Source organism: Triturus cristatus, chromosome 7 (genome assembly GCF_964204655.1).
Source record: "Triturus cristatus chromosome 7, aTriCri1.1, whole genome shotgun sequence".
Taxonomy (NCBI): domain Eukaryota; kingdom Metazoa; phylum Chordata; class Amphibia; order Caudata; family Salamandridae; genus Triturus; species Triturus cristatus.
This window is the reverse complement of record NC_140590.1, coordinates 95,088,298-95,113,586: the sequence shown is the minus strand read 5'-3', so window position 1 is coordinate 95,113,586 and position 25,289 is coordinate 95,088,298. Positions and strand designations below refer to the sequence as shown.

Below are 25,289 nucleotides of genomic sequence, written 5' to 3'. Positions count from 1 at the left end.
CCACTACTTTTTGGAATGATGGAATCAATAGTATATGCATAAATGTGTGCCTGTATTTGTATGACGGTTTGGACATAGGGTTACTTTGTACCATCATTTGTGGATTTTTTTCATGTGTCAAATAAGACAGTGTATATTTTAATAATTTGGAAGTGATAGCAACCTGGGATACGCATACAGTAAGAAGGTGCATTTTAATTAGCTTGGACTATTCAGTATTCTCGATGAGTTATTTATTTAGAGAATGAGATTAGTTGTTTATACTTTGTAAGCATCTACGATTGACTAATTGTATACCACTGCAGTGGTCTTAGTACTGGATTTATCAATTGAGGTTAAAAAACTAAGCACACAAGATCACTGTTCCCAAGGGTAGCAAGTATTATATATGCCTGATTCGATGGGCCACCACCATTAGGAAGCACTCGTGGATTAGTGTAAAGCCTTGACGAACTCGCAATTAGTGGCGCTAAACTGTAAAAGTTATTGGATAATATTATTGTTCTGTTGAAGTAAATATATGGGAATACGCTGGATGTGCATGGCCGCTCCCATGCGGACCGGGCAGGAAGCACTAATGGATTTATTAAGTTAAAGACACAGCGCATTACGATCATGATGGATTGTGAGAATGCTTGAGAATAGTAAGGATACGGGAAGCCGGATCTGATTGGCCAATGGTATGAGGACCGAGTAGGAAGCACTCTTGTGTTATACAAATTGCAGGCTTAGGGAGTGGGAAATATGATTGGCCAACGATATTTGTGGGGAACGTTCTACGCACCAGTATAGTGGTTCAATGGAGTAGGCTGAATAATGAATTTGATTGGTTGACAACATACGGACCAGAGAGGAAACTGTTTATGTTAATTAAGGAGGGGAATGGCGGGACACGTGATTGGCTGAATAATAGTATATAAAGGAAAAGTAAAAGACACAAGGTAATAGCGGTGTTATTCGAAAGGAGGTGGAGGCCACGAGGAACCCAGTGCCAGAATAGAAGGTATGAGGATATAACTGAAGATTTGGTTGTTTCAGGATGATGCTCTGTCTAATTAGGTTCAGAAAGGAATACTGATTTGGTCCTTCTGTGTCATGTTGTTATAGGACTCGATATGTGGAGAATACCCTCTATTTAACTAGAACGGACATAGAATGAGGTGAGGATTAAGGATGGGAAACGGAGGCTACTGTAGTAAATAGTAATATGGAAATAATATGATTATTATGTTTTTTCTTATTTAGAAAGCTTTTAAATTGATGGAAAAACAAAGACTTGGATGATACTGGCACTTATACAGAACTAATATTTCACACCACCGCGGTAATATTTAGGAGGTATGCAATAGATTATCTTATCGTAAAAAGAATTAACGATACTAAGGATGAAATGGGACAGCCAATTATAATAAAGTCTAGGAATAATGAATTATATTAAAATAAATTGCAATCAGAAAATTGACAATCATATTTAACGTTTAATTTGATGAGAACTAAATAACAGACCTGGATGATACTGATATCCCTCCAAGATTGGTATTTAAAGCCGTCGTGTCATTATTTAAGAGGTATGTGACAGGTCAATATATTGAAACGACAATGAGAGATTATTACAATCAAAATTGGATAGAGAATTGTAATAAAGTACATGAGCAATAATTTCAATGATGTGTTCTGAATATTCTATCAGATCATTTTGTGTGATCCAAATCTCAGCATGACAAATTAACATGTTATTCTTTTCAATATTATGTGATTATGGTTTTGGGTAAATTCTTCAAAAATAAGATTGTCATTTAGGCAGGATATAGAGGTAAATTCTTCAAATTTAAGATTGTCATATAGGCAGGATGTATAGGTTATAGATGTACTTGATAACATTAATTTGACTGTAAGCAGGAATTGGGTTATAGAGACGTATGATTTACTCATTAGTGATAATTTCTTTTTTATTCTTGCAGCCCTGATGAGGTCCCAAGGGGGACGAAACGCGTTGGCTGTGTCTATATGTAACTAAGATTGTGTTTGTTCTTCTAAGAATGTGTTGGAGCACCAACTAGAAAATAATTTGAAAGAATAAAAGAATCTTTTTGGATGAAATTTCTTGGACTTCAGAAAATATTTTCTTTGGACTACAATAATTTATTGTTGACAGAGTACTTGTCCACTCCTTCCATACATTGATATATTGTTTGTTCCATTGGATAGTACTTTGCTGCTTTTTCATAGGCTGTACAATGCTCTTGTGATGCAGTCGCTCACAGAAGGCTAAAGTGCAGTTGACTTGCCTTGAGGCACTTGTATTTCTGTCTCTGCATTAAAAAGCCTAGGAATGAGTCCATAAATATTTCTTAAAGAAAGCATGTAATTATTGTATAGCTCTTCAATTCCTGGCGGCACAGCACCCAGATAATGTGCTGCATGGCTAAACCCAAGGATAAGACCATTTGGCTAGTTGGCTATGCCACTGCCTGTTTTATACTTGTAACACCTTAGAATAGAAACAGTATATTGGATGATGCAAGCAGCGTTTGCAATGGTCATTAGAACCACTTGGTTCAATTACATAGTTATGGTGATAATATTGTGGTTAAATCTTAATGAATCCCCAAAAATGTGCCTTCACATTCTCTCTTGTCACTCGTCCTTTTCCCTCCTGTATCTCACTGTTGCTGGCATCATGTACCCCATTGAGTAGTATAGGGATAGTTTGCGGAAGACATTGTGACGCAAAGGGTTAATTAGTTTGAACAGTGTAGATGAGCGGTAATACATGCAGAAAACCTGAACAGTACAGAGAGTTCATGCTGTTGCATCTAAGCTTGTTTTTTAGCATTCCACAGACGTGACTTTCTGCAGCTGGTGTGTTAAGAAGGTAGGGGAAGCGGGAAGTGTGGGAGAGAGGCAGCCGGTTATGTTGACCCTGAGAGAGTTCAGGAAAAAGCCAGAAGTGTCATGGCAGCCAAAGGATACATTCTGTTAGCACAGCTAGAAATTGCGAGAAGGAGACAGAATATGAAACAAGCCAAGCTTCGGGATATTAAAAGACAGATGCGTGTGTGAGGGAGATGAAGCTCGCAGATGGGGTTGTGCAAACTGCCATCGCCTGTAGGTGCCTCCTTGGCCGTGCTGTTCCTTGGCTGTGACGCTTGAGGTCAATTCCTGGGTAGTTTTCGACCGACCCGTTTACTGGCGTTGCAGGAATCTTGAACTGGTGGGCAGTGCCGGTTCTATGGGAAGCATTAGATGAGAAAGTGACTCCTCTTTTAGTTGAAGATGCAGTTGAAAGTGTGAAACTAAAAGGGGCAAATTTGGAGTTGAAAGCAGCAGGGCAAGTGGGATGGCTTTTCCTGTCTGCGCTCCGTACAGTGTATAAGAAAACATTAACTCAAGATGCAGAGATAAGAAAACTGCGGGATGAGGTTGCAGACTTGCTTGAGAAGCAGCTAATTATGAGAGAGACTGTAGAAAGTGCAGTGATACGTGGTGATCAAATGGAGGCAAGGTGCACCACATTAGCAGTGCGAGTAGCATAACAAAAGAGTAAGCAGAAGCCTAGAGTACCCTCGGCTATGAAAGCGAGGGCACTAGTGCGTAAAGAGACCTGGGACCCCTATATTTGGCATGGGACAGTTTCTGATGACGATTATTGGGACTGGGAGGATGAAGTGAAAGTACGTGTAGCAGAACTAGGGGAAGTTGTAAGTGAGAATGAAGGAACCTTGGACGCTCGCCCTCTCATGCAAAATAAATCAAAGGGGGTGGGTGGAGGACAGGTACAAAATACCCGTCTAGTGAGAGACTATACAGAAAGTCTATTGTTAGAAAAAAATAACACGTATGTTTAGACAGATGCCTGAGGAGCCTCTGTTTAAATGGCTAGTGCGATTGTGGGATACTGGAGAAGATGGTACATTTTTTATTACCAACTGATGCCATGTTAGGACAACGATTGCGTGGTGCGCAGGGACAACACGCATATTCTCTGATGGTCTGGTTGATAGAGGGAATGAGACAATTATATCCAACTGCGATGAATGTAGAAGAAAATTGGGGCACTTGGCACACGATTACAGAAGCAAGTGAGAAATTACGAAAATGGGAATGCAGAATGCACTATACTCCCAATTATTTGCAGGACCTGATGTTGAACCTGTAACGGCAGGAATTAGAGCACGGTTAATTAGGAATTCCCCTCCACATATAAAAGGTGCTTTGTGAGCCCTTCTAGGACCTTCCCAGGGGAGACCGGTGGGGAAAGTAGTTCTATCAATGTTGTAATTGGAAGGGCTTGACAAGCAGAAACCAGCTAGAGCTGTGGGACAGGATAAGAAATACAAGGGAGGAGAATCCACAATAAAAGTAACTAGACTGCAAATGTGGATAGATTTATTAAATGCTGGAGTGAGAAGGAGGAAATAGATGGGAAGCCAACCACTTATTTGCTTAACAAATGTTAAGCACTGCAGGGTAAACAGAAGTAAAAGAATGCACATAGTGAAAGGCAGCCCTCTGCACCACCAATAGAAGAGACAGAGAAAGGAAAAACAGAGCCAAGTAAAAACAGGAAAGTACCTATCTCAACTCTATATCCTGACTTGCCCAGCGCTGGCTGGGAAGTCCCAGAGCCTTTATGAAGGTCAGGCCAAACCCCGGGAATGATAGCAATGCAAGAGGTAAGCTCCGGGGATAGGTGGCCATATGTACCTCTTGGCAGAAAGGAACACAACATGTTATGGCACTGCTTGATACAGAAGAGGAGGAAACTTTAATAAATGGGAACCCCAAAAAACTGCCAGGGAAAAGTGTCATCATCAACGGTTATGGGGTTGCTGAGACAGAAGCTAAACCTGTCAGACTTAAATTGTCAATTAGTAAAGGACCACCATTTACAGCAGAAATACTAATGGCAGAAGTACCTGCATACATTATTGGCATGGATCTGTTACTTGCGACCCAATGGGGGATGTTCACTTTTGGTGTGAGGTCTGTGCACATAAAGAAATCTATGACAATTCTAATTGGTCATGCAAAGTGGAGTCCATTACATGTGCCCACTCCGGCAGAGCCAGTGTGTCTCAAACTATATCGAATACCCGGAGGACACAAAGAGATTTCGGAAACAATTCAAGGGGTACTAGATGCAGGTGTGCTTAGGCCAGCTGTAATTTCATTTAATTCCCCCATGTAGCCCTTAAAGAAACCAGATGGTACTTATAGAATGACTGTTGATTATCGACAACTGAAAAAAGTGGCTCCACCATTGGCAGCTACAGTCCCAGACATTATTACTTTGATTGAAAAATTGAGCAAAGAGGTGGGGGAATGGCATGCTGTAATCAATTTAGCAAATGCCTTTTTCTCAATTGACGTTGATGAGGCAAGCCAGGACCAATTTGCTGTGAGCTGGCAAGACAGACAGTACACCTTCAGAAAATCGCCCCAAGGGTATGTGCATAGCCCCACATTGTGTCATGGATTGTTAGCTAGAGATTTTGCCAACTTTTCAGCAGGAGACACCCGCCTTGCACATTATATTGATGACATCATAATTACTGGAGACACTACAGAACAGGTATCAGAAACACTAGAGGGGTTGATTGAATACCTACAACAAAGAGGGTGGGCCATTAACCCTAAAAAGGTCCAAGGCCCTGCACAAGAGGTCACATTTTTGGGTGCTATTTGGTCAGGACCAGCAAAAAGAATACCACAAAAAGTGATTGATACAGTACAGCAGTTAAAGGTTCCTACAACAAAAGCAGAGGCACAACGATTCATTGGCTTGATGGGGTTTTGGAGGCAACATATCCCTCATTTAGGATTAATATTGAGACCAATTTATCGAGTGACTAGGAAAAAACATGCTTTTCAATGGGGGCCTGCACAACAAGAGACCTTTGAAGAGGCAAAAGATGCATTACAGAACTATTTTGCACTAGGTCCAAGCACAGAAGGAGACCCATTTGAGTTAGAAATGATAATACAGGATGATGTAGTGATGTGGAGCCTATGGCAAAGGCAGGGAAGAAAGAAAGTGCCACAAGGATTCTGTTCAAAGAGATTAACACCGTCAATGAGCAATTACACCCCTTTAGAGAAAGAATTAGCTGGAGCATATTGGGCACTGGTGGAAACAGAATGCATAACGGGTGACCGGCCGGTTACCTTAAGAACACTAGTCCCTTTGCTGAGTTGGATGAGAGAAGGAGGGGTTAATGCCAAAGTAGGTAGAGCACAGGAGTCTACCATCGTAAAGTGGAAATGGTATCTGCAGCAGAGAACAAAGCCTGGGACAGTTGGAGTTTCGAAGTTACAAGAGGATATGCTGGGGGCAGTGGACTTACAGGCAATAGCCCCCTCATCAGAAGTTATTAAAATGGAACCTTCACCATTCAAGACAGCCCCACCCTTTAAACAACTTACTGAAGAAGAACACCAAAATGCATGGTTTACAGATGGAACGGCTCGGTATCATCAAGGCAAAAGACAATGGCAAGCAGTTGCATTCCAGCCTGCTACTGAAACATTGTTGTTGCGAGGAGGAGATAATGGATCAAGTCAGTTTGCTAAGCTGCAGGGGGTAGCAGCAGTAATTGAACAAGCCCCCATGGGAGTGAAAACATTTGTGTACACTGACAGTTGAGCCACTTATAAAGGACTAGTAAGATGGGCTCCAACCTGGCACAACGATTGATGGAAAATTAAGGGCACTCCTATCTGGGGTGGTGAGCAAGAGTGTCAGAACTATGTGGGCCATGTGGACGCCCATTGTTCGTCAGACACCTCCCTTGCATCTCTATTTAACAATACCGCAGATCTATAAGTACAAACACATTTACATTTGCATTCACATTTACATCAGATGGCCAAAACAAGAACTGTGGTCATCAATGAAGAAGCAAAAGTAGCCTTGGCAAACTGGGCCCATGCAACCTCGGGGCATCTGGGGAGAATGGCACTTGTGTGCGGGCACAGCAACAGCAAATCCCAGTGTCTAAAGAACAAGTGCCACAAGCAGTGAAAGAGTGCCCTACATGTAACCAAATGGCCCGGGCTTTGCATGGGTGCGGCCCGCGCTGCAGGAGCGCCTGCGGCCTGAAATGCATCTCCTGGCGCATTGATGGCATAACAGCCGTGGGCCGATCCACAGTGCCCGATGGGGTATGGAGTCCCCCCTCTGCTCAGCTGCAGTAAAGTGCGGCATGCAAATAGACACGATTTAGTCTCCCGCACTGTGGGAGAGCCTGCAGCCTGAAATGCACCTCCTGGGGCATTGATGGAATCACAGCCGTGGGCCGATCTGCAGTGCCCAATGGGGTATGGAGTCCCCACTCTGCTCAGCTCCAGTAAAGTGCGGTGTGCAAATACACAAGATTGGGTATCCCGCGCTGCGGGAGAGGCTGCAGCCTGAAATGTGCCTCCTCGCTCGCTGAAGGAGTCACAGCAGTGGGCCAATTCGCAGTGCCCGATGGGGTACGGAGTCCTCCCTCTGCTCAGCTCCAGTAAAGTGGGGCGTGCAAATAGACAAGATTCGTGATGATACTGCTCAGGGGACTTATATACTATACTATGCTTTTCAAGAATGGATTATAATGCTTTAGTTGACTACAGTATTCAATATCTATTTTGAATTATTTTCTTGGTGTTGAGGTGCATTGGGACGCTCTAAGAGCTCTATTAGGGTTCCTATTAAAAGTATACTGTGGCGCCTCATTTCCAAAAGACTCCAAGTTCCAGGGAGTGTGTGTAATAGATTGTATGCCCACCTTATTATGTTAGAGATAGCTTTATCGTATATGCTCACCAAAGATAACTCAAGAAGTAATGCTTGAACTGGAACTGATTAAACGAAATGTAACAATTTCCGTAAAATCAGCCCTTCTTTCACTTTTATTGGTTGCCAAGTTTTAATATGTGTGTATTCCAGAGGGAAAGCTAAAATAGGAGGAATTTTCATGTGGTAAACCTCAAGCAGAGATTGGAAATGCCTATTCCCTGTAGAAATATATAATCTCTGCAATGCCCTCCACATGGGCATCTGCCTTTCACCCTATATGTTGGAAGTGGGAAGCATTTTGCACATTTGTAAGGGAAAATTCGGCCCAGATAAGTATATTATTTCACTGTCTCAATCAGAGTGCCTCCCAGTGGCCAAGTGAAAGGGGTAAAGGGAAGGACTTTATTTTATTAGATATTAGGAACAAAAAAGTACTCTTTTGTGTCTTGATTTTAGAAATTTAGGGCCAGATGTATGTAGCTAACATTTTGCAATTCCCTAATTGCGAATCACAAGGATTCGTAATTAATAAATTGCAAAATGAAATGTATGAAGGTATAGTACACCTTTTGCGATTCCTAAGCTGTTACAAATGACCTACCTCATGAATATTAATGAGGTAGGTCGCAATTTGCGACCCCCTAGGAATCGCAAAAATCACGGGGATGGCGGCCTGCTGAGATCAGCAGACCACCATGTCCGTGTTTGCTTTTCAATTAAGCAATCTTTTTTTTTGTAACGCAGCCCGTTTTCCTTAACCCCTTCCACATGCGGGTAATTCTCCCGCGACGCGGGGGGGGTGGCGGCGGTGGCGCTGTGCTTGTGACGAGCCCAGTTCATCATGAGGCACAGTGGAGCTGTGCTCATGACGAGCTGAGCTCGTCTCGACCCCGCCCACTGATTGATTCTCCCTCACAGGCGAGGAATCAACCACGTGTGGGTGGGCCGCGGCGGTTATGACGAGCCCAGCTCATCATGAGCACAGCTCCACTGTGCCTCATGACGAGCTGGGCTCGTAATGAGCACTGAAGTGGATAAAGGAAAACAAGATGCTTTACAAAACGAAAAATGAAAAGTTTGCTGCAGATGATCTGGTGGTTTTGATAAAGAAAACAATCTGTGAGGAGGATGGAGCCAACAAATCCCAATTGTTTTAGCCCTTTCTGTCAGAACGCTGGCAGCATGGCTCCTGATGTTTGATGATGATGATTTATATAATTTGAGGATATGCTTTTTCCAGTCTGATGAAGAGACTGGCGATGCTTGGAATGATTTCCTTATCCCCATTTGCTTGACTACCATACTCCAGAATGCCTTGTTGTTTTTACACACTGCAGTTGCTGCCTTGATAAGAAGAAGTGCCAAGTTCCTCAAAAATTCAAGGTGGGACCAACCACTTTACTGGAATAGCCCCGCAGACACAGCAACTATCACTTGGCTTCAGTCATTTTTAGTACTCATCTCACCAAAGGAAGGGTCACCTTCTATGGTCTAATGAGTGCTGGATAAACCGAGGGGCCTGCCTGAGCTGTTCAGAGACTGCATTGGAAGCTGACCAAAGGCAAGATGCCCAAAACTAATTTTCATCTCAGAAAGAATGTGTCAGTATACATAATAAATCACCCTAATAATTGAAGCTGATGGTAGAGAGAAGTGCATTACAACAGGACAGCCTGTTCTTTCAATAATGTATTGGGTGGAGTGATGGTTGAGAGGCCTGAGAGTCTCGAACAATCACTGCCCAGTGGAAAATAACGAGACTGCCACATCAGCGTTTGTCTACTCATGAGGTGCTCAGGCAGGACCTCCCCTCCATGCAACTGAATAAATGCAATGGCCAGAAAATCAGATGTGGAGAAAGCCTGAAGAACTGCTCAGACACAGATCTCCTGCACGGTCTAGCTCCATCCTTCCTCCAACACCATGCAGGTGTTCCTCACCGCCGCCATTTTTATCTCTTCTGTGATCTCCGAAGGTAAGACCTAAGAAGCTTCTCAATATTTTTAGTTCACTTTGTACAACTCAGAATCACATAGTCCAAAACACAAACTTTAAAGTTGTCTGCCAGAAAACAACTCTGACTGCCACAACAAGAAAAGGCAAAACAGCACATGCTTACAATATGTACCCAAGTGCTAAACAACACAACCAGTGAGGTACAAACCATCTCATCCTAGCAACATTCGGTAAATGGGCAGGGGATCCTCTCCCTGAGTATGTTTGATAATAAGAATGCACTGGGTATTAATTCAATTACTGGGGAATATTGGGGTTGGAGTAGTTTCATGTACAAGGTATTTCTTCCAGTAGGCTACATGGCTTCTGTATGGATACAGGCAAATGAGGGGGTAAGTAGAAAAACAGTACTTCAACTAACTAATTGCTTTCCAGATTTTTATATTGAGGTTTTTTAAAAGACAGTTGCGTCCAATAATCATGCATTTGAACCAACTGACCGTTTTCCATTTTTGCTGATTTTCTTTACCTATTTACTGCTTGTTTAGATCTATATGAATTGCAAAATTGGTAACTGGGCTTTTGAAATGATAGCTCCTAGGCCTTCCAGTGGCTATGCAGTTTCACTGGATGGAAAACATGGGACATTTACATCTGATTGTCAGACTGTGCCTACGTTTGTCAGTGAAAGTTTTTTCCATTACTTTGGACATAATTAATAATTTACCTTTTCTATGTCAGGTGTTCATCCATGCCCAACTATATGGTACCTCCTTTGCAGTGTTAGTCTATTTGTCATCATGCTGTCTGGGCTGTTGGCGCTTTACAGCTCCTGCTCACTCTTCACACCACCTCTCACCGCAATTGCCACCTCCGGGCCACCTCTGGGCCGCCTCTGGGCCGCCTACTGACCCCCCCGCCTGTCAGAAGGACCCAGGCGTGCGGCAAGGACCAGACCACGGCCACCACCAGCGTCCGGGAAAAGCAGGAGGCGGGAAACAGGAAGCCCCCCGCACAGAACAGCGGTACCGCCGGTATCGGCTGAGCTGAAGGAAGCAGGAGAAAGCGGAGCAGAGCAGAACAGAGCTGCGTGCTCCCTGCTCTCACTCACTCTCGCACAGCGTCTGGCGTCTGGTTCTGGTTCTGGCAAATCCTGGAACTGGAAGGCGATAGATGACCTCCTAATTTCTTTCTTCAGGAGTCTTTTCCCTAGAGGGCATAATAACATCCACCTGACATTTATGTATTTTCAGTCCTTCCAGAATGTCACTATACCCATGGTTCCCAGAGGGCATAAGACTCCCTGCTGCTGAGCAAAAGCTCTAGCCATGAGAGTGCTTAAAAAGACATTAAAAATCCAGGGGAGGTGATGATTAGGGTGAAGACACGGAAAGAATGCTTGGTAGAAAAGCTGCGTTGTGCTGAGTAACTTGGTGGTGGTCCCATTGTACTGGGACCACCACCAAAAGAGATATGTAAGTAAGTACATTTATTATTGCTTGGTTAATTAAAACCATTGCATGCAATTGTGCATATTAAAACATTACCCCACCATATAACATTCGTTAAAAAAAATATGTTTCAAAGATTCACACAGATGCTTTAAAATGCATGATGGCATCTAAATGATACACAAGTGCTTTCCAGCTCTCACGCAGGATAAAAGCTTTGGACAGAGTGTGCAGGGACGCAAGGAAGACTTTGAATAACCGCAAATAGAAAGCAGCATCAAGTAAAAAACAAGCATTTGCAATGCAATAGGTCTTGCATTTGTGGGAGGTTGAGCAATGGGCATTGTAAATAACAACGCCTTTTATTTATGTGTTTTGAAAACCTGCAAGCAGCGTGTAAATGCACACTTTGTACTTTTAGTCGTCGCTCACGAGAAGCAAGGCTGGCAGTAACTGCACCTTTCAGTAACTACACCTCTTTTACTGCCAGCCTCGTAAGAAAGGACTAAAACTAGCACCGGTTAACCAAACAGAAGCAAGGGACAGAGTAATGATGAAGCCAACCAATAGGAAACAATGGGTTAACCCACTGTAAGCTAACAAAATGTATGTGTACAGGCCATTGATGGGGAGATTCTGAGAAGCCTGCATCATCATGGCAGTCAGTATAGCCCTAGTCCAAGGTAGAAAGAACATTTGGAAGCAGGCTTTCACATCTTCATAGAAAAGAAATGTAGCAAGCATTTAGCAAAGGTTGAGTAAAATCAGAACACGGGAGACATTTAATTTAGTCTCAATCACACACACTTTGCAATATATATGCCAAACCTAAATCCTCACATGCATGAATATTACTAATTAAAACCTGGCATAAGAGCAGCCCTTCAAGCATGAAATTGATGATTTGAAAACAATCAACCGTAATAAAATATTATTGGTCAAAGAGTGCCAAACTAACACCAAGACAGATTAGGAAACCAATGATTCCATTCTTCACAAAAATCAGGAGGTAAAAAGACCAATTCATGTTTTGTGTTGGAACAATGCATTCCAATCGCCTATACAGTTTTACCTAACTTAAGAATGCGCATTCAAATGCTATTTTTTAAACAATTAAAATGTGCTGATCCGTTTACAGTGGGTAGATCCCAAAATTAATTGTTGCGTGTGAAATAACAATGCCAATCTAATTGTGGTGATCCCATTCTTTATTAAAAAAAATAATTATTTATAAAAAAATAAATAATAAATGGAGGTGTAAACAGGCGGAAGTGAGCCAACCAGCTTGTAGGGGCGGGAATGTCACAGAGGGACAATTACTCAAATAACCAGATCCAGTGAGGTGACCGTCATCCGCAATGCCATCTGTCACTGGAAGTGTGCTTGTGGTGATAGGGTCATCAATAAAACCGCAATAAGGGGCATATTATCAAGCCCCTTATCGCCGCGTTATGGGCACTTTACTGCCGATAATGCAGCGATATTTGCATCGCCCTATTATCAAGGCAGCCTTAAGGCAATTAACGTGGCTTACAGCCACGTTAATTGGCTTAACGCTGCCTTGGTAATAGGGCCCCTTTCATGATAAACTTATCGTGAAAGGGGGCGTGCAGTGAGTGTTGCGGTGAGCGTTCCACCGCAACACCCATTCACTTCAACGCTGACACCTATTATTAAGCTTGGCGATAATAGGTGGCTGCGCCGAACTTAAGACCAGAAAAATTCTGGTCTTAAGATGGCGAAACGAGGAGAAATGCTTCATTTCTCCTCGTTTGTGCTTTTTACATGTGTGCTGCCTTGTGCAGCACACATGGAAAAAGCAAAATGCCAAGGTTTCTTTATGTACAGGAAGGTGTCACTTCCTGTACATGAAGAAACCTCTTTTTAAAAATGCCAATTTGTAATTTACATGTGTGCTGCATGAAGCAGCACACAAATAAGTTACAAAATGGCATTTAATGTTTGTTTATGTGCAGGAAGTAACTCCTTCCTGTACACAAACAAACCTTCCCTGCTCGCAGACATCCTTGCACTCTGGTGCAAAGGTGCCTGCGCTGGCAATAAGTTGTAAAACTTATTGCCAGCTCAGGGGGAAACGCTAGGCTGCACCATATCCTTGGTAATATGGTGCAACCTAGCGTTTCCGAAGTGGCGAAGAGAGGCGTTAAGCCAAGATGGCTAACGTCTCTCTTCGCCTCTTTGTTGATAATATGCCCCCAAGTGAGAAAACTGAGAACCCGTTATGCTATGGAGGTTAGAGCCCTACATTAATAAAATCCAGGTCCCACATAACCAATCAGTTGTGCGGGGTGGGGAGAGGGGCAGGGTATGTAACAAGGCTGATTCCACTTTGTTTTCAAAACCTCCTGTGAATTGAACTTCAAACAGCTCAACTAACATCGTCTGAAGAAATGTTACATTGTTTAAAAAGAAAATACTGCTAGAGGCTTTCACGACTACTGCACCGGATCTGCCGCACTGTTTGCTACAGTAACTACCTCACACAAAAGTCCTTCACATAAAAAGAGGCTTCAATTCTGACCCGCGAGACTAGTCTAGTTCCCCTCCTCCCAATACCCGCAGCCACCAAATGTAATGCCCACTGAAGATGGACAGCCTCCAGGCAATCTTCCAGATTTGATAAAAGTAATTTCTTGACATACACGACCGAACACGTTTTGTACCTACAAAAATGAACACTACCCCAAGACCTCTGTAGGTCTAAGAAAAGCAGTTCAGGGAGAGTCTCTGTGTGTGTTTTTTAAAAGTAGGTTGGTGTGGCAATCCATGGCATTATAAAATGTGAGCAAAGTCACCTGTGTCTGCCGCCAGCTCTTCAGCTTTACGGTTAGGGCATTGTAAACCAGCAACAGAGCCCTTTGTCTTCATCCACCTGGCTCCGCTGTGAGGCAGGTTCAAGCTGGAGCCCACTGACTCATTGAAAGGGAGTGGGAGGGAGATCAGATAGAGTGGGGTGTAGGAGCAGGGGAAAAGACACGAGAATGAAAGCAAAACAAGTACGGCGTTCATGAAAATGGTGCCACAGATAGAAAGAGCTCATACCTACAGTTCTCTGCAGAGACTAGAGCCAGTCCACATCTGGGGCAGCTACGAGGAGCAGGGACAGACAGAGGTGCCCCCTGCTCTGAGGTAGCCTGCGGCACAACCCTCCAGCTGCTCTGCTACGAGGCAGGTGAGGCTGGAGTCTGCTGACTGATTGGTGGGGGAGGGAGAGCAGGGAAAGTGGGATGGAGAAGCTGGTAAAATACACAACACTAAAAGCAAAACCAGCGCAGCACTTGTGAAACGGGTGCATCACTGATAACGTATGCTCACAAATATTCAAAAATACACAACAATGAGAGCAAAACTAGCGCAGCGCTATTGAAATGGCTGCAGCGCTGATAATGTATCCTCACAATTATTAAAAAACAAGCTGGGTGGAGGGCGCCAGGAAAGTGCACAGAACAGAACAGGTACCCTCCAATGCCTCTGATGATGAGCAGGAAATAAATGCTTTGTGTGTTAGCTAGGAAGCAAAATGTGTGCCTGCAATAGCAGGATTGGAGAAAATCATTTAAGAAAATAGTGCTCACAGACTGTAACTGAAACATACTGAATAACAACAAAAGTAAAAGGGCCAGTCCTCATGGGAGGCTACAAAGGCGGAACTAAGGAGGGACTACTAAGCCTATTCATGAATCAAAAGTAACAATTTCGAATGGACAGTAACAGGAGCCAATTGAAAAGATCAGCGGAAAATGGGCGGAGCTTCAAGACCATACCTGAATGCAGAATCTCGAAGAGACAGCACAAACATTGCCTAGGTGAGACCTAAAAAATGCAAAAGTATTGCATTTTCTGCTCTTGCTTGCTGTAAGCATAGCGGAGTTTGCTATGTTTGGGGGGGGGCACCATAGCAAACTGCAATGTCCTGGGGTGAGCACCCCAGACATTGCTGGAACAGGCCTGGGTGGGTGGTGGTACCCAGGGCCATGTAAGGCTCCATGAGGGGGGCGGCCCCCCTCTTATGTAATTAAGCCCCATGGAGGTGGTGGTCCCTTGGGCTTTGCATGTGCCCAAAAGGGGGCCCCATGAACCCACCTCCTTCATGCCCACATGATTTAACTTACCTGGGGACTTAACAAAAAGATACGTGGGAGGCCACACATCTTTTTGAAAAAAGATTGCCACAGATTTGCAGATCCACCCACGGGTCTGTGACAAAATAGGAAACAAAATGCTTTTAAAACGTGGTGGGGTACCTGTGGGAACCCCCAACCATATCGGGGGGGTCAGGGTATTCCTACTCTGCTCCCTGTTCTTGTTCACTGACCATGTCATGAGTGATGTAATATGTAAGGTCATAAGAAGGTCATTACAGGGGTCACAAGTTAAAGTAAACTCAATTAACTATAACTGCTGAATGTCTCTGGTTTTGTACGAGTAAAATCTGCCCTTAATTATAACGTCTTCTAAGGTTTTTTAAATGCTAATTCCTAACTATAATGTCCCTTCAACCTTTGTTTTTTATCTTGAATTTGTACGTTTTTTTAACTAGTAGTCACGTTTGCAGAGTGGTGGAGAAAGAGGAGCTGGGCCTCCGACCATCTGGTAGGACTTACAGGAGATCCCTCAGCAGGACAGTGGATGTCATGCCCCAAGCAGTAGTGCTCCACGAGCCGCATTTACAGAGTGGTGGAGAAAGGATGTCCTTGGGGGCCAACAACCTCACTGTAACCTCCAGTAAGTCCCACACAGCAAGATTGCTAAGGAGGCGAAGCCCCCTTCTCCACCACTCAGCAAACGCACCTTCTGGCACACTACTAATTGTGAGATGAAGTTCCCTTGGCTCTTGAGGGTCCTTAGGGGCCAACTAGCCCTCCTGTTACCTCCAGTAAGATCCACACAACTGGATTGATGGGCGGTGGCCAAAGGCCACGCCCCATTTCCCCACCACTCTGGAAACAGGCCTGCTGGTACACTGCTGCTTGGAGGAAGAAGTCCACTTTAGTCCTGAGGCCCTCAGGAGGACAGGGAACCTCATCCCCCCACCATCAGTGTTCCGGGAGTTGCCCATTCAAAGTGGGTGCCTCTAGGGCACCCACTCATCAATGAGACTGTGGGGGGAACCTGAAGGCCCCCACGGTCCGGGCCAGCTTCCATCCTCCTGCATGAGCCAGCATTGCTTTTTACACACAGGGAGCTGCTAACATGCAGCTTCCAGTGTGTAAAATGCAAAGTGCTACGCTTTCAGCTAGCAAAGGCAAAATGCTCTTGCTTTCTCAAACTGAAGCATTTGTTTGCTATGGCATGACAACCGAGTCAGAAGATGGCTGACTACACTTCCTGATTTGAAGTGTTTAGATTTCAGGTACCAGATCAGAAGGAGTTGCGGATCCACTGTGGTCACAGTTGTATATCTGGGAAATCTTTAAATTTCTCAGCAACTACTGAACGGATTTACACCATTTAACAAATAGGTTGCTTTCTGGACCAAGCGCTACCTTGCTTCCAAATTTGGTATAATTCCATTCAGCAGTTTGGGCTGTAGCCATGTCTACATTTTCCTATGGAAATGAACATAGAGAACCAGGTGTTTAGGGACCCCCGTTTTTCTCGGCCCCCGCTTGATGGCTGAAGTGACTGGCATAATAGTTTTGAAAAAATTGCCAGCATTCGTTAAACGACGCCCGATTTATTTGCAAATGAAAAAACTCTACATTACATCCTAACTATAACTACCTGCTGGCGACCACCAGTTGGAGATATGTACATAGATCAGTTATTTCATTTTCAATTGATCATTTGAGAATATGCTACTATCATGAATGTTCCATTACATGTAGTGTTTATAGACCTCTGTGCTGCAGTTTACCTAGTTCTCCAAGAAAAGTTGCGGGCAGCCCTTAGTAAAATGGGGATCTCGGAAAAAGTTCTGCAAATCACTATCAAATTACACATGAACAATCATGCTCAAATCAGATGGGGGTGAGGGAGGCTTACCAATCAAATCAAGGTAAACAAGGAGTGCAGCAAGGGTATGTCCTTGCTCCCACTCTTTTTACCCTTTATATTAATGGCCTGACTGAACCACTTTTGAACAGTAGGGGTAATCCACCAAGGCTTGATGGGCTAGTTGTGCCTGCATTGCTAATTGCAGATGATACCCTTCTCATCTACCAAACTCAGCTTGGGCTTCAAAACCTAGTAGATCAGTTCAGCAAGGGATGAGAGGAATTTGGATTAGAAATAAATTCCCTAAAAACAAAATGTATGTTTTGTAATCATCCGAAGCAGTTTAATCGAAGTATTAATCTGGGGTCACAGTATTGGAGGAGGTAAAACAATTTGATTACTTAGGGGTATCGTTGACGAGCACACAATCTGAAAAAAGAAGGAAGTCAACCTATAGATCGCTGACGCCAGAAATTCAAGTCTACCAAGCATAGGGTCTAGGAGCTGCACTTTATGGGGTGGAGCTATGGGGCTATACTAATGTGACTTTTATTGAAAAAACTGAAAATACATTTATGAGATCAGTACTGGCGCTCCCCAAAAATACCCTATTAATACGAATGCAACTTGACACTTCTGATGATGACATCAGAAATTACATCACTGTATTTAGACGCCTATTTACCCATGTCTTCTTCCATTAATCTTTAGCTATACATATATTACAAATATTTATTTTTCAGAAAGACACATATGTAATCAGTGATGTAATATCTGACGTCATCTGCAGAGGATTGCGGTCGCGTGAGTTATAGTTGCCTGCACTAACTATAACGGGGGAATTTCATTGGTTTTTTACGAGGGAAATGTCCAGCTAACTATAACATGTGTGAAACCTATGGTTTTTTAAGTGAATTTGCAAGGTTTTTTAAATGCTAATTCCTAACTATAATGTGTGTGAAACCTAGGGTTTTTTCAGTGAATTTGTACGTTTTTTTAAATGCTAAGTTATGTATTTATTAATATATATATTTTTTCACGTTTTTCACCGTGCGCGCACCATGCGCGCGCTGTGGGCACTCGGTGAGCATCGCGCACCGAGCACCCACAATGCGTTGTGCGTGCCGTGCGTGCACGGTGCGCGCACCCCGCGCTTTTTCGTCAAAAAAATAAATGTTTTTTTCGCCCTTGGGGGTCCTTCAGTGACCCCCTGACAAAGGCTAGGGGGTCAGCAACTGTCCACCCTGCCCCCTTTTCACGTTCTCCACCTTCGTTTTTCACTGCCTCAGACTGCGAGAGACAAAATGGCGGCCGACACTTCCTGATTTCGACCGATTCGAATGTTTACTGACATCTAACAACCAATCAGAATTGCGCTCGCGCACGTCACCGTGCGCGCACCTTGCGCGCACGGTGCGCGCTTATAGATATATATGTACTTTTAACTGAAATTTTCTCAGGAACTACTGAACAGATTAACTCCAGATATTCAAAAGGCACATCCCTGACCTGAGGACTACCTCTCTGCCAAATTTCAAGTAATTCTGTTCAGCCGTTCGGGCTGTACCTTGGACTAAAGGTCCCTATGGAAAAATGCATGGGGAAAACGCGTTTTGGGACCCCCTTTTTTCTCGGCCCCCGCTTGACTAATCACCCCGAGACTTTCAGGGTAGGAGCGGAGCGGAGCGCCCCACCTATTTTGAAAAATTCGCGAGGATTCGTCAACCAGCGCCAAAGTTATTCAAAATAGAATTTTCAGATTTCCTATGGAAACACGGTCCTAACTATAACTATCTACTGGCGACCGCCAGTAGATAATATATATATATATATATCGGAAACAATTTCCCGACTCTTCCCACTTCCCAGCCGGTAAAGAGAGAAGAGAGAGTCACGGACACCAAATTCTTTGTGGCAGGAATCAGGTCTTTATTTCTCATTCACAGCTATATATATATATATATCTGGCAGTTGCCAGTAGGTAGTTATAGTTAGGACCTAGTTACTATAGGAAAATGGCAACGTTCTATTCGCAATAACTTTGGCGCCGATTAATGAATCTACGTGAAATTTTCAAAACTAATTCTTTGTTGAGATCAGTTCCTATGTTGAAAGTTTGGGGGTGATTCATTAAGGGGGGCCGAGAAAAAAGGGGTGTCCCAAAACGTGTTTTTTCAATGTTAATTTCCATAGGAAACTTTAGACAAGGCTACAGGTCGAACGGGTGAACGGAATTACCCCAAATTTGGCAGGGAGAAGGGTCTTGGTCTAGAAAGCACGCTTTTGGTGTAAATCCATTCAGTAGTTTTTGAGAAATATCGAAATTTGGGAACTCTGCCATCTGATTGGCTGAGGAGTTACGAGCACGAGCTTGCTGCTGATTGGCTGCGAGCGCTGCGAGCGTTTGCAACTAGGAAGTGTTGGCCGCCATTTTGTGATTCCGTTGAAGCGAGTAAGGGGGGAAAAGGGTGAAAAATGTGGGAAAGAGGAGGGTAGGAGCACTATAACCTTTGTGGGGTGTTTAGGGTGTGCTATTGAGGGGGTGCGAAGTGGACTAATCATACCTACCGGTGTGAAAGTTCTAGGCTATGAAAATTAAGTGAGGTATTGGCTAGTGTGTAATGTTTCTAAAGTGAGCTTGTGCGCGACTTGAGGATTAAAACGTGAGCCCACACTGTGCTGCCGAATGCGATCCGGCTGCAAAAACTACGAGCCGTACAAGTGTTTTCCGGCAGACTCGTACAGCTGTACGAGCGAGCCAGTACGATGCGAGCTACGTGAAATTCACCGGCCGAGTCGTTTCCGGGCCCGAACCGCTCCGTACGTCTCGGTCGCAAGCTAACCGTGGCGTGCAATGGATGCAATTCTCGACTCCTGGTGCCACTGGAGTCTGCAGCAGTGGGCACTCCATGTGCCTGTTAAGACTCCACGCATCCCAGATATGTCGCTGAGTCCTGAGTCATGAATGGCGGAGACCACATCATCTTTTCCACGGCCCGGCAGATCTCACACATGTTGCTGAGTCCTGAGTCATCAATGGCGGAGACCACATCAGCTTTTGGGGCCGCTAAGCCTGTGGAAGTTAAGTTCATGCCACGTGGTGGTAGGTCCCTGATGGCCATATGAGCTTCGGGTGGCACTAAACCTGTGCATCTGAAGTTCGCGCCAAGGGGGTGGTAGGCCCCTGAGGGCTATACAGATTAGGGTGCGAGTAACCTTCTGCGGAAACTTTGAAAGACTCTTTATGGGTGAGACACATGGAGCGTCCGGCATCTAGTCAGCACCGGCAATAAAGGATGTGACGTTGTCGATCTATTATATTTGCGTGGTCACATGGCCTGTGACGCATGTGCCAGATGGGTGTGGTGTGTGTGCAAACCTGCCCTCAGGGAGTGGGCGGGAGATGTGGAGAACTAGACCACTGACCTGCACACCAACAGCGAGTACGCCTGCGACAGGTGGGCCATCATCGGAACGTAATCTGAGTGGCGTGGCGTGGTGTACGATGGAACAGGGCAGGGATAGCTACAATGGCGCAGATGGCTCATAGTACTGCGTCTGTGAGTGGAATGGACAGGCTGCAGTTGTCCCTCTGCGAGCCTGGGGGCGTACTGTTCAGAACTCACACTACATAAGTATTGAAAAATCATTTTGTGATTCAGTCCGTCAGCTGGCATTTGCTCGAGGTATTTGTGAAAACATATCGGAGTTCCTTCTGTGATAGATACCCCTTTGACGCTGCCTCTCCCCACATCAGGAGGTAATGCACCCTCTTCCCACATTACCATCATACCCTCAACAACCTTCTTGGGCCTGGAAGTGTCCCTGTGCGGTTGGACAAAGAAGAGTCTTAGACATGTATAGATTTACATATAAAAAATGTATTTAAAGAAAAGAACAACAAATAAGACTGAAGGGAGTCTGGTGCTGTGGTCGCTGGTACGAAGTTGGGGTGACTGCCATTCAGGATTCAGGACACAGTTACACATGTGGGATCGGTTTGTGTTAAAGAGGGTTAGTGGCACAACGTGCTGTTGGCCTTGCATATGGAAATATGCCTCACTGATCAGAGGGAGTCTGGTGCTGTGGTCGCTGCCTCGGACTTGGGCTCACTGCCATTCAGGACTCAGGACACAGATACACATGTGGGATCAGCTTCTGTTAAAGAGGGTTAGTGGCACCAGAAGTATTGAGAGGGTATGAGCCTGTGATGATGCTTGGTGTGGACAGGCCGCACTGGGAGCAATGCGTCTTGGCTATAGGACTGCGTCATGTGGAATCACAACTCTATCTGAATTGTGAGGCCTGCTGATCGTAGTGTAGGCCAGAGATAGCGGTGAGCAAAGGCCCACAGCCATGTGCATACGTTGGTGATGTCACCGGCCTGCGTAATGCAGGTTCAGTGGCACCACTTGTTGCCAGCCTTCAATATGAAAATACTCCTCACTAATTGAAGGGAGTGTGGTGGTGTGGTCGCTGCCATGAAGTTTTGGGTCACTGCATATGGAAATATGTCTAACTGATGAAAGAGAGTTTGCAGCTGTGGTGGCTGCCATTGACTTGGGGTCACTGCCATTCAGGACTCAGGACACAGTTACGCATGTGGGATCGGCTTGTGTTGGACAGCATTAGTTGGCACCACGTGTCCAAATTGCGAGGTCTGCTGCCCGCAGTGTAGACTGCTGAGTGTTCGTTTGTACTTGAAAATTAATTTGGTGATTGTACTAAAGGTATAACTGATATAAAAAATGTTCAAGAAGAAAGGATACTAAAAGGATATTATGTAGATTTGACGCCTGTAATAGTTACTTGCCTAGTGACTCTGTAGTTAATGAATGAAGAAATAATTTGCATTGGGAGCCCTAGTGAGTGCAGTGTAGGCATATGATGAAAAGATGAAATGAGTATAGAATACACTGACGAAGTGTTGTATTTCCTGAGTACAATCTTGTTGTTAGAAATTAGCATTTAAAAATGGAATTGCGAGCTGTACAGACTGCAGTGTAGACTGCTATTCCATTTTAGTTTTCATTTGAAGATTAATTTGGTCATTGTAGTAAAGCTATAACTGATATAAAAAAAAGTTCTTGAAGCAAGGATACTAAAAGGATAATATGTAGGGTGTAGGACTGTGATACTTACTTGCCTACTGGAGTCTGTAGTTGCATATGGAAATACCCCTAACTGATCAAAGGTAGTGTGGTGGTACGGAGTTGGGGTCACTGCCATTCAGGACTCAGGACACAGTTACACATGTGGGATCGGCTTGTGTTAAAGAGGGTTAGTGGGACTATGTGTTGCTGGCCTTGCATATCGAAATATGCCTCAGTGATCGAAGGTAGTGTGGTGCTGTGGTCGCTGCCACGGACTTGGGGTGACTGCCATTCAGGATTCAGGACACAGTTACACATGTGGGATCGACGTGTTGAACAGGGTTAGTGGTTGTACATCTACATTCCTAGTTTGAATTTGATAATGAGTAGATTGGCAATAAATATAAACATAGTTGGAATTTTCACCAGAAACTACTTTAAACTTTGTTATTTCTTTTTCAAACTTCAGTATTATCTTCCATTTGTTGATCAACACCTAGACATATCCAACTGTTATTTTCTGTACAGTTCTCTTGACTAGCAAAGAAACGTACGTCTATATCATCACAAATTTGTTTTATAACATTTATATTAAAACTCGATTTTGTGCCGCAGAAAAACCTAGACTTATCCAGATGGTTTCTGTTGACTTTGAATATAAACTTGCAGATGTCTATCGATCCGAACATTGGTAGGATCCAATTTCTCGATGTGAAAGTATCTTCAAACTGAAGCGGTATATTTTTTTCCTAAGTGTCTTCTCCTGTCAATTTCTTCCCACATTTCTTTCAATTTTGTCTTCTCAGAGTTGGTGATATATGACGTGACATAGTGAGAAACAGCAATTGAGTTATGTGCATCATATTGTATGTTCATATTTGCATTTCACATCTTAAAAATCTCCGTATTGTAATCATTATTGTACTTCGATGCGTCTGTTCTGTTTAAATTATAAGTATTTTTGGGTGATTTTCGAGTGATGGTACGTCTCATTGCTGACATAAAACTGTTCACTCTTCCTTTGGAAATTACTGGACGTGGAAAGGGAAATCGACAGTTTGTGTAAAATGTATGTTTTGCGTTATCTTTTCGTCTGCAATACTTTCCACATTTATGACTTCGATATGCAAATACACACCACTAATGGAAGGGAGTCTGGTGCTGTGGTCGCTGGCAAGAAGTTGGGGTCACTGCCATTCAGGATTCAGGACACAGTTCCACATGTGGGATCGGCTTTTGTTGAAGACGGTTAGTGGTACCATTTGTCACCGGTTGCCCACAGTGTAGAGCAGAGGTAGAGGTGAGCTAGGTTCCACAGCCATGTGCATACGTTGGTGACCCACACAAACCTTGCGTAGTACAGGTTCAGAGGCACCACGTGTCGCCGGTCTTCCATGTGGAAATACCACTCGGTGATCGAAGGGAGTGTGGTGCGGTGGTTGCTGTCATTGAGGACTCAGGACACAGTTACACATGTGGAATCGGCTTGTGTTGAAGACGGTTAGTGGTACCATTTGTCGCCGGTCGCCCACAGTGAAGGGCAGAGGTAGTGGTGAGCTAGGGTCCACAGCCACGTGCATACGTTGGTGACCCAAACAAATCTTGCGTAGTACAGGTTCAGTGGCACCACGTGTCGCCGGTCTTCCATGTGGAAATACCCCTCGGTGATCGAAGGGAGTTTGGTGCTGTGGTCGCTGCCTTTGAGGACTCAGGACACAGTTACACCTGTGGGATCGGCTTGGGTCAGCAAAGGTCCACAGGCAGGAGACATTGACTTGAGCTGCACAGATTGCGAGCATTTGGTCTTCTTAACCCATTATAGTCTCTTACACAATTTGTGTCGCTACTAATGTTGAATTGTGTACCATGTAACTCCAGTGTAGGGCGGAGGCAGCGGTCAGGATGGGCACACAGCCACATGGCATTGAGTTGAGCTGCACAGTTAGTGGCACCTAGAGTACTCAGCGTGTGCACACCCTGTGATGAGACGTGGTCCCGGCGGACCGCACTGGGAGCAATGTGTTTTGTCTAATGAAGTCTGCGTTGATAAGGCCACGTGGGGATGACTTATGGTGCAGTGAGTAAGTAGCACCTGAAGCACACAGCGTGTGCGCAGCCTGCGTTCATGCGTGGTCCATGCGGGCCGCAATGGGAGCAACGTGTCTTTCGAACTGGACTGCAACATCTACAAGCGCTACTGCATCTGAATTGTGAGCTGTGCTGTCCGTAGTGTAGATCGAAGGCAGTAGTCGGTACAGACATAAGTCTGCGGTGCTGTGCAGCTGGGTTCGCAGGAGACCTGTGTCGAGGAGGCCCGCGGTTATGGCGACTGCCATGTGCCAGGTTGAGGGCTGCCCTTCTGACAGACTCGTTGGTCTTCCCACAAGTGAACCATGCCTAGGGCCTGGTCTATTTAGTCATACTCCTACACTGGAGTGGCGTATGTTGGAGCAGCGCACTCCGCTTCCAATTCCAGGGGGGGGACAACACAGGTACATGACCAAGATCTTCCACACTGCCTGAGGTAACATGGTTGCATCCACTGTGCACTACACTACAAGTATCAATAGTATATCTCCACATGGAGAGGTTTGTGCTTTGCATAGTGAGGTCTGTGCAGCACATGAGTGTTACACTTGGCATTGTGTGCTTTATCAGTGATGGGTGACTTGCGTCCTTCATATATAGTTGGTTTCTCATCTCCCAACATTCAGCTATTGTGTGGCTGAGGGGCATGGCATTTTGGGAAGGTCCGTTGTTCTGTTTTGTGCTGCCTCGGTGGTAGTAGGGGGGGTGGTACAGGGGGGAGGTTCTGGTGGTGGTGGGGCTCGGTGTTGTGGCGTTGTTGGGTGTATCACGTGTTGGTCTTTAGATGTGGCTGTGAGTTGGGTCAAATAACGAAGTAGATAGTCGACTTCCTTACACCAGTTAAAGGTTGATTTTAATTTGTTGCAGCTAACTCGGCTTATCGCCTGCTTTTTGGATCGCATTGTAGATTTGGCTGGTCGTTGAAAATATGGGGAAGTGGTGTTTTCGTGTTTTTTTGCACGG

The 25,289-nt window shown here is 44.5% G+C and overlaps 1 protein-coding gene across 1 annotated transcript in view; it reads left to right on the top strand.

The window, feature by feature from the left end:
- The first annotated feature begins 9,703 nt into the window (after positions 1 to 9,703).
- LOC146808906 (phospholipase A2 inhibitor and Ly6/PLAUR domain-containing protein-like) overlaps positions 9,704 to 25,289 on the top strand; it is a 71,531-nt gene continuing 55,945 nt past the window's right edge. The window contains exon 1 of the mRNA XM_085614800.1: positions 9,704 to 9,755. Coding sequence (XP_085470926.1) covers positions 9,704 to 9,755 — 52 coding nt within the window. The remainder of the gene's footprint in view (positions 9,756 to 25,289) is intronic.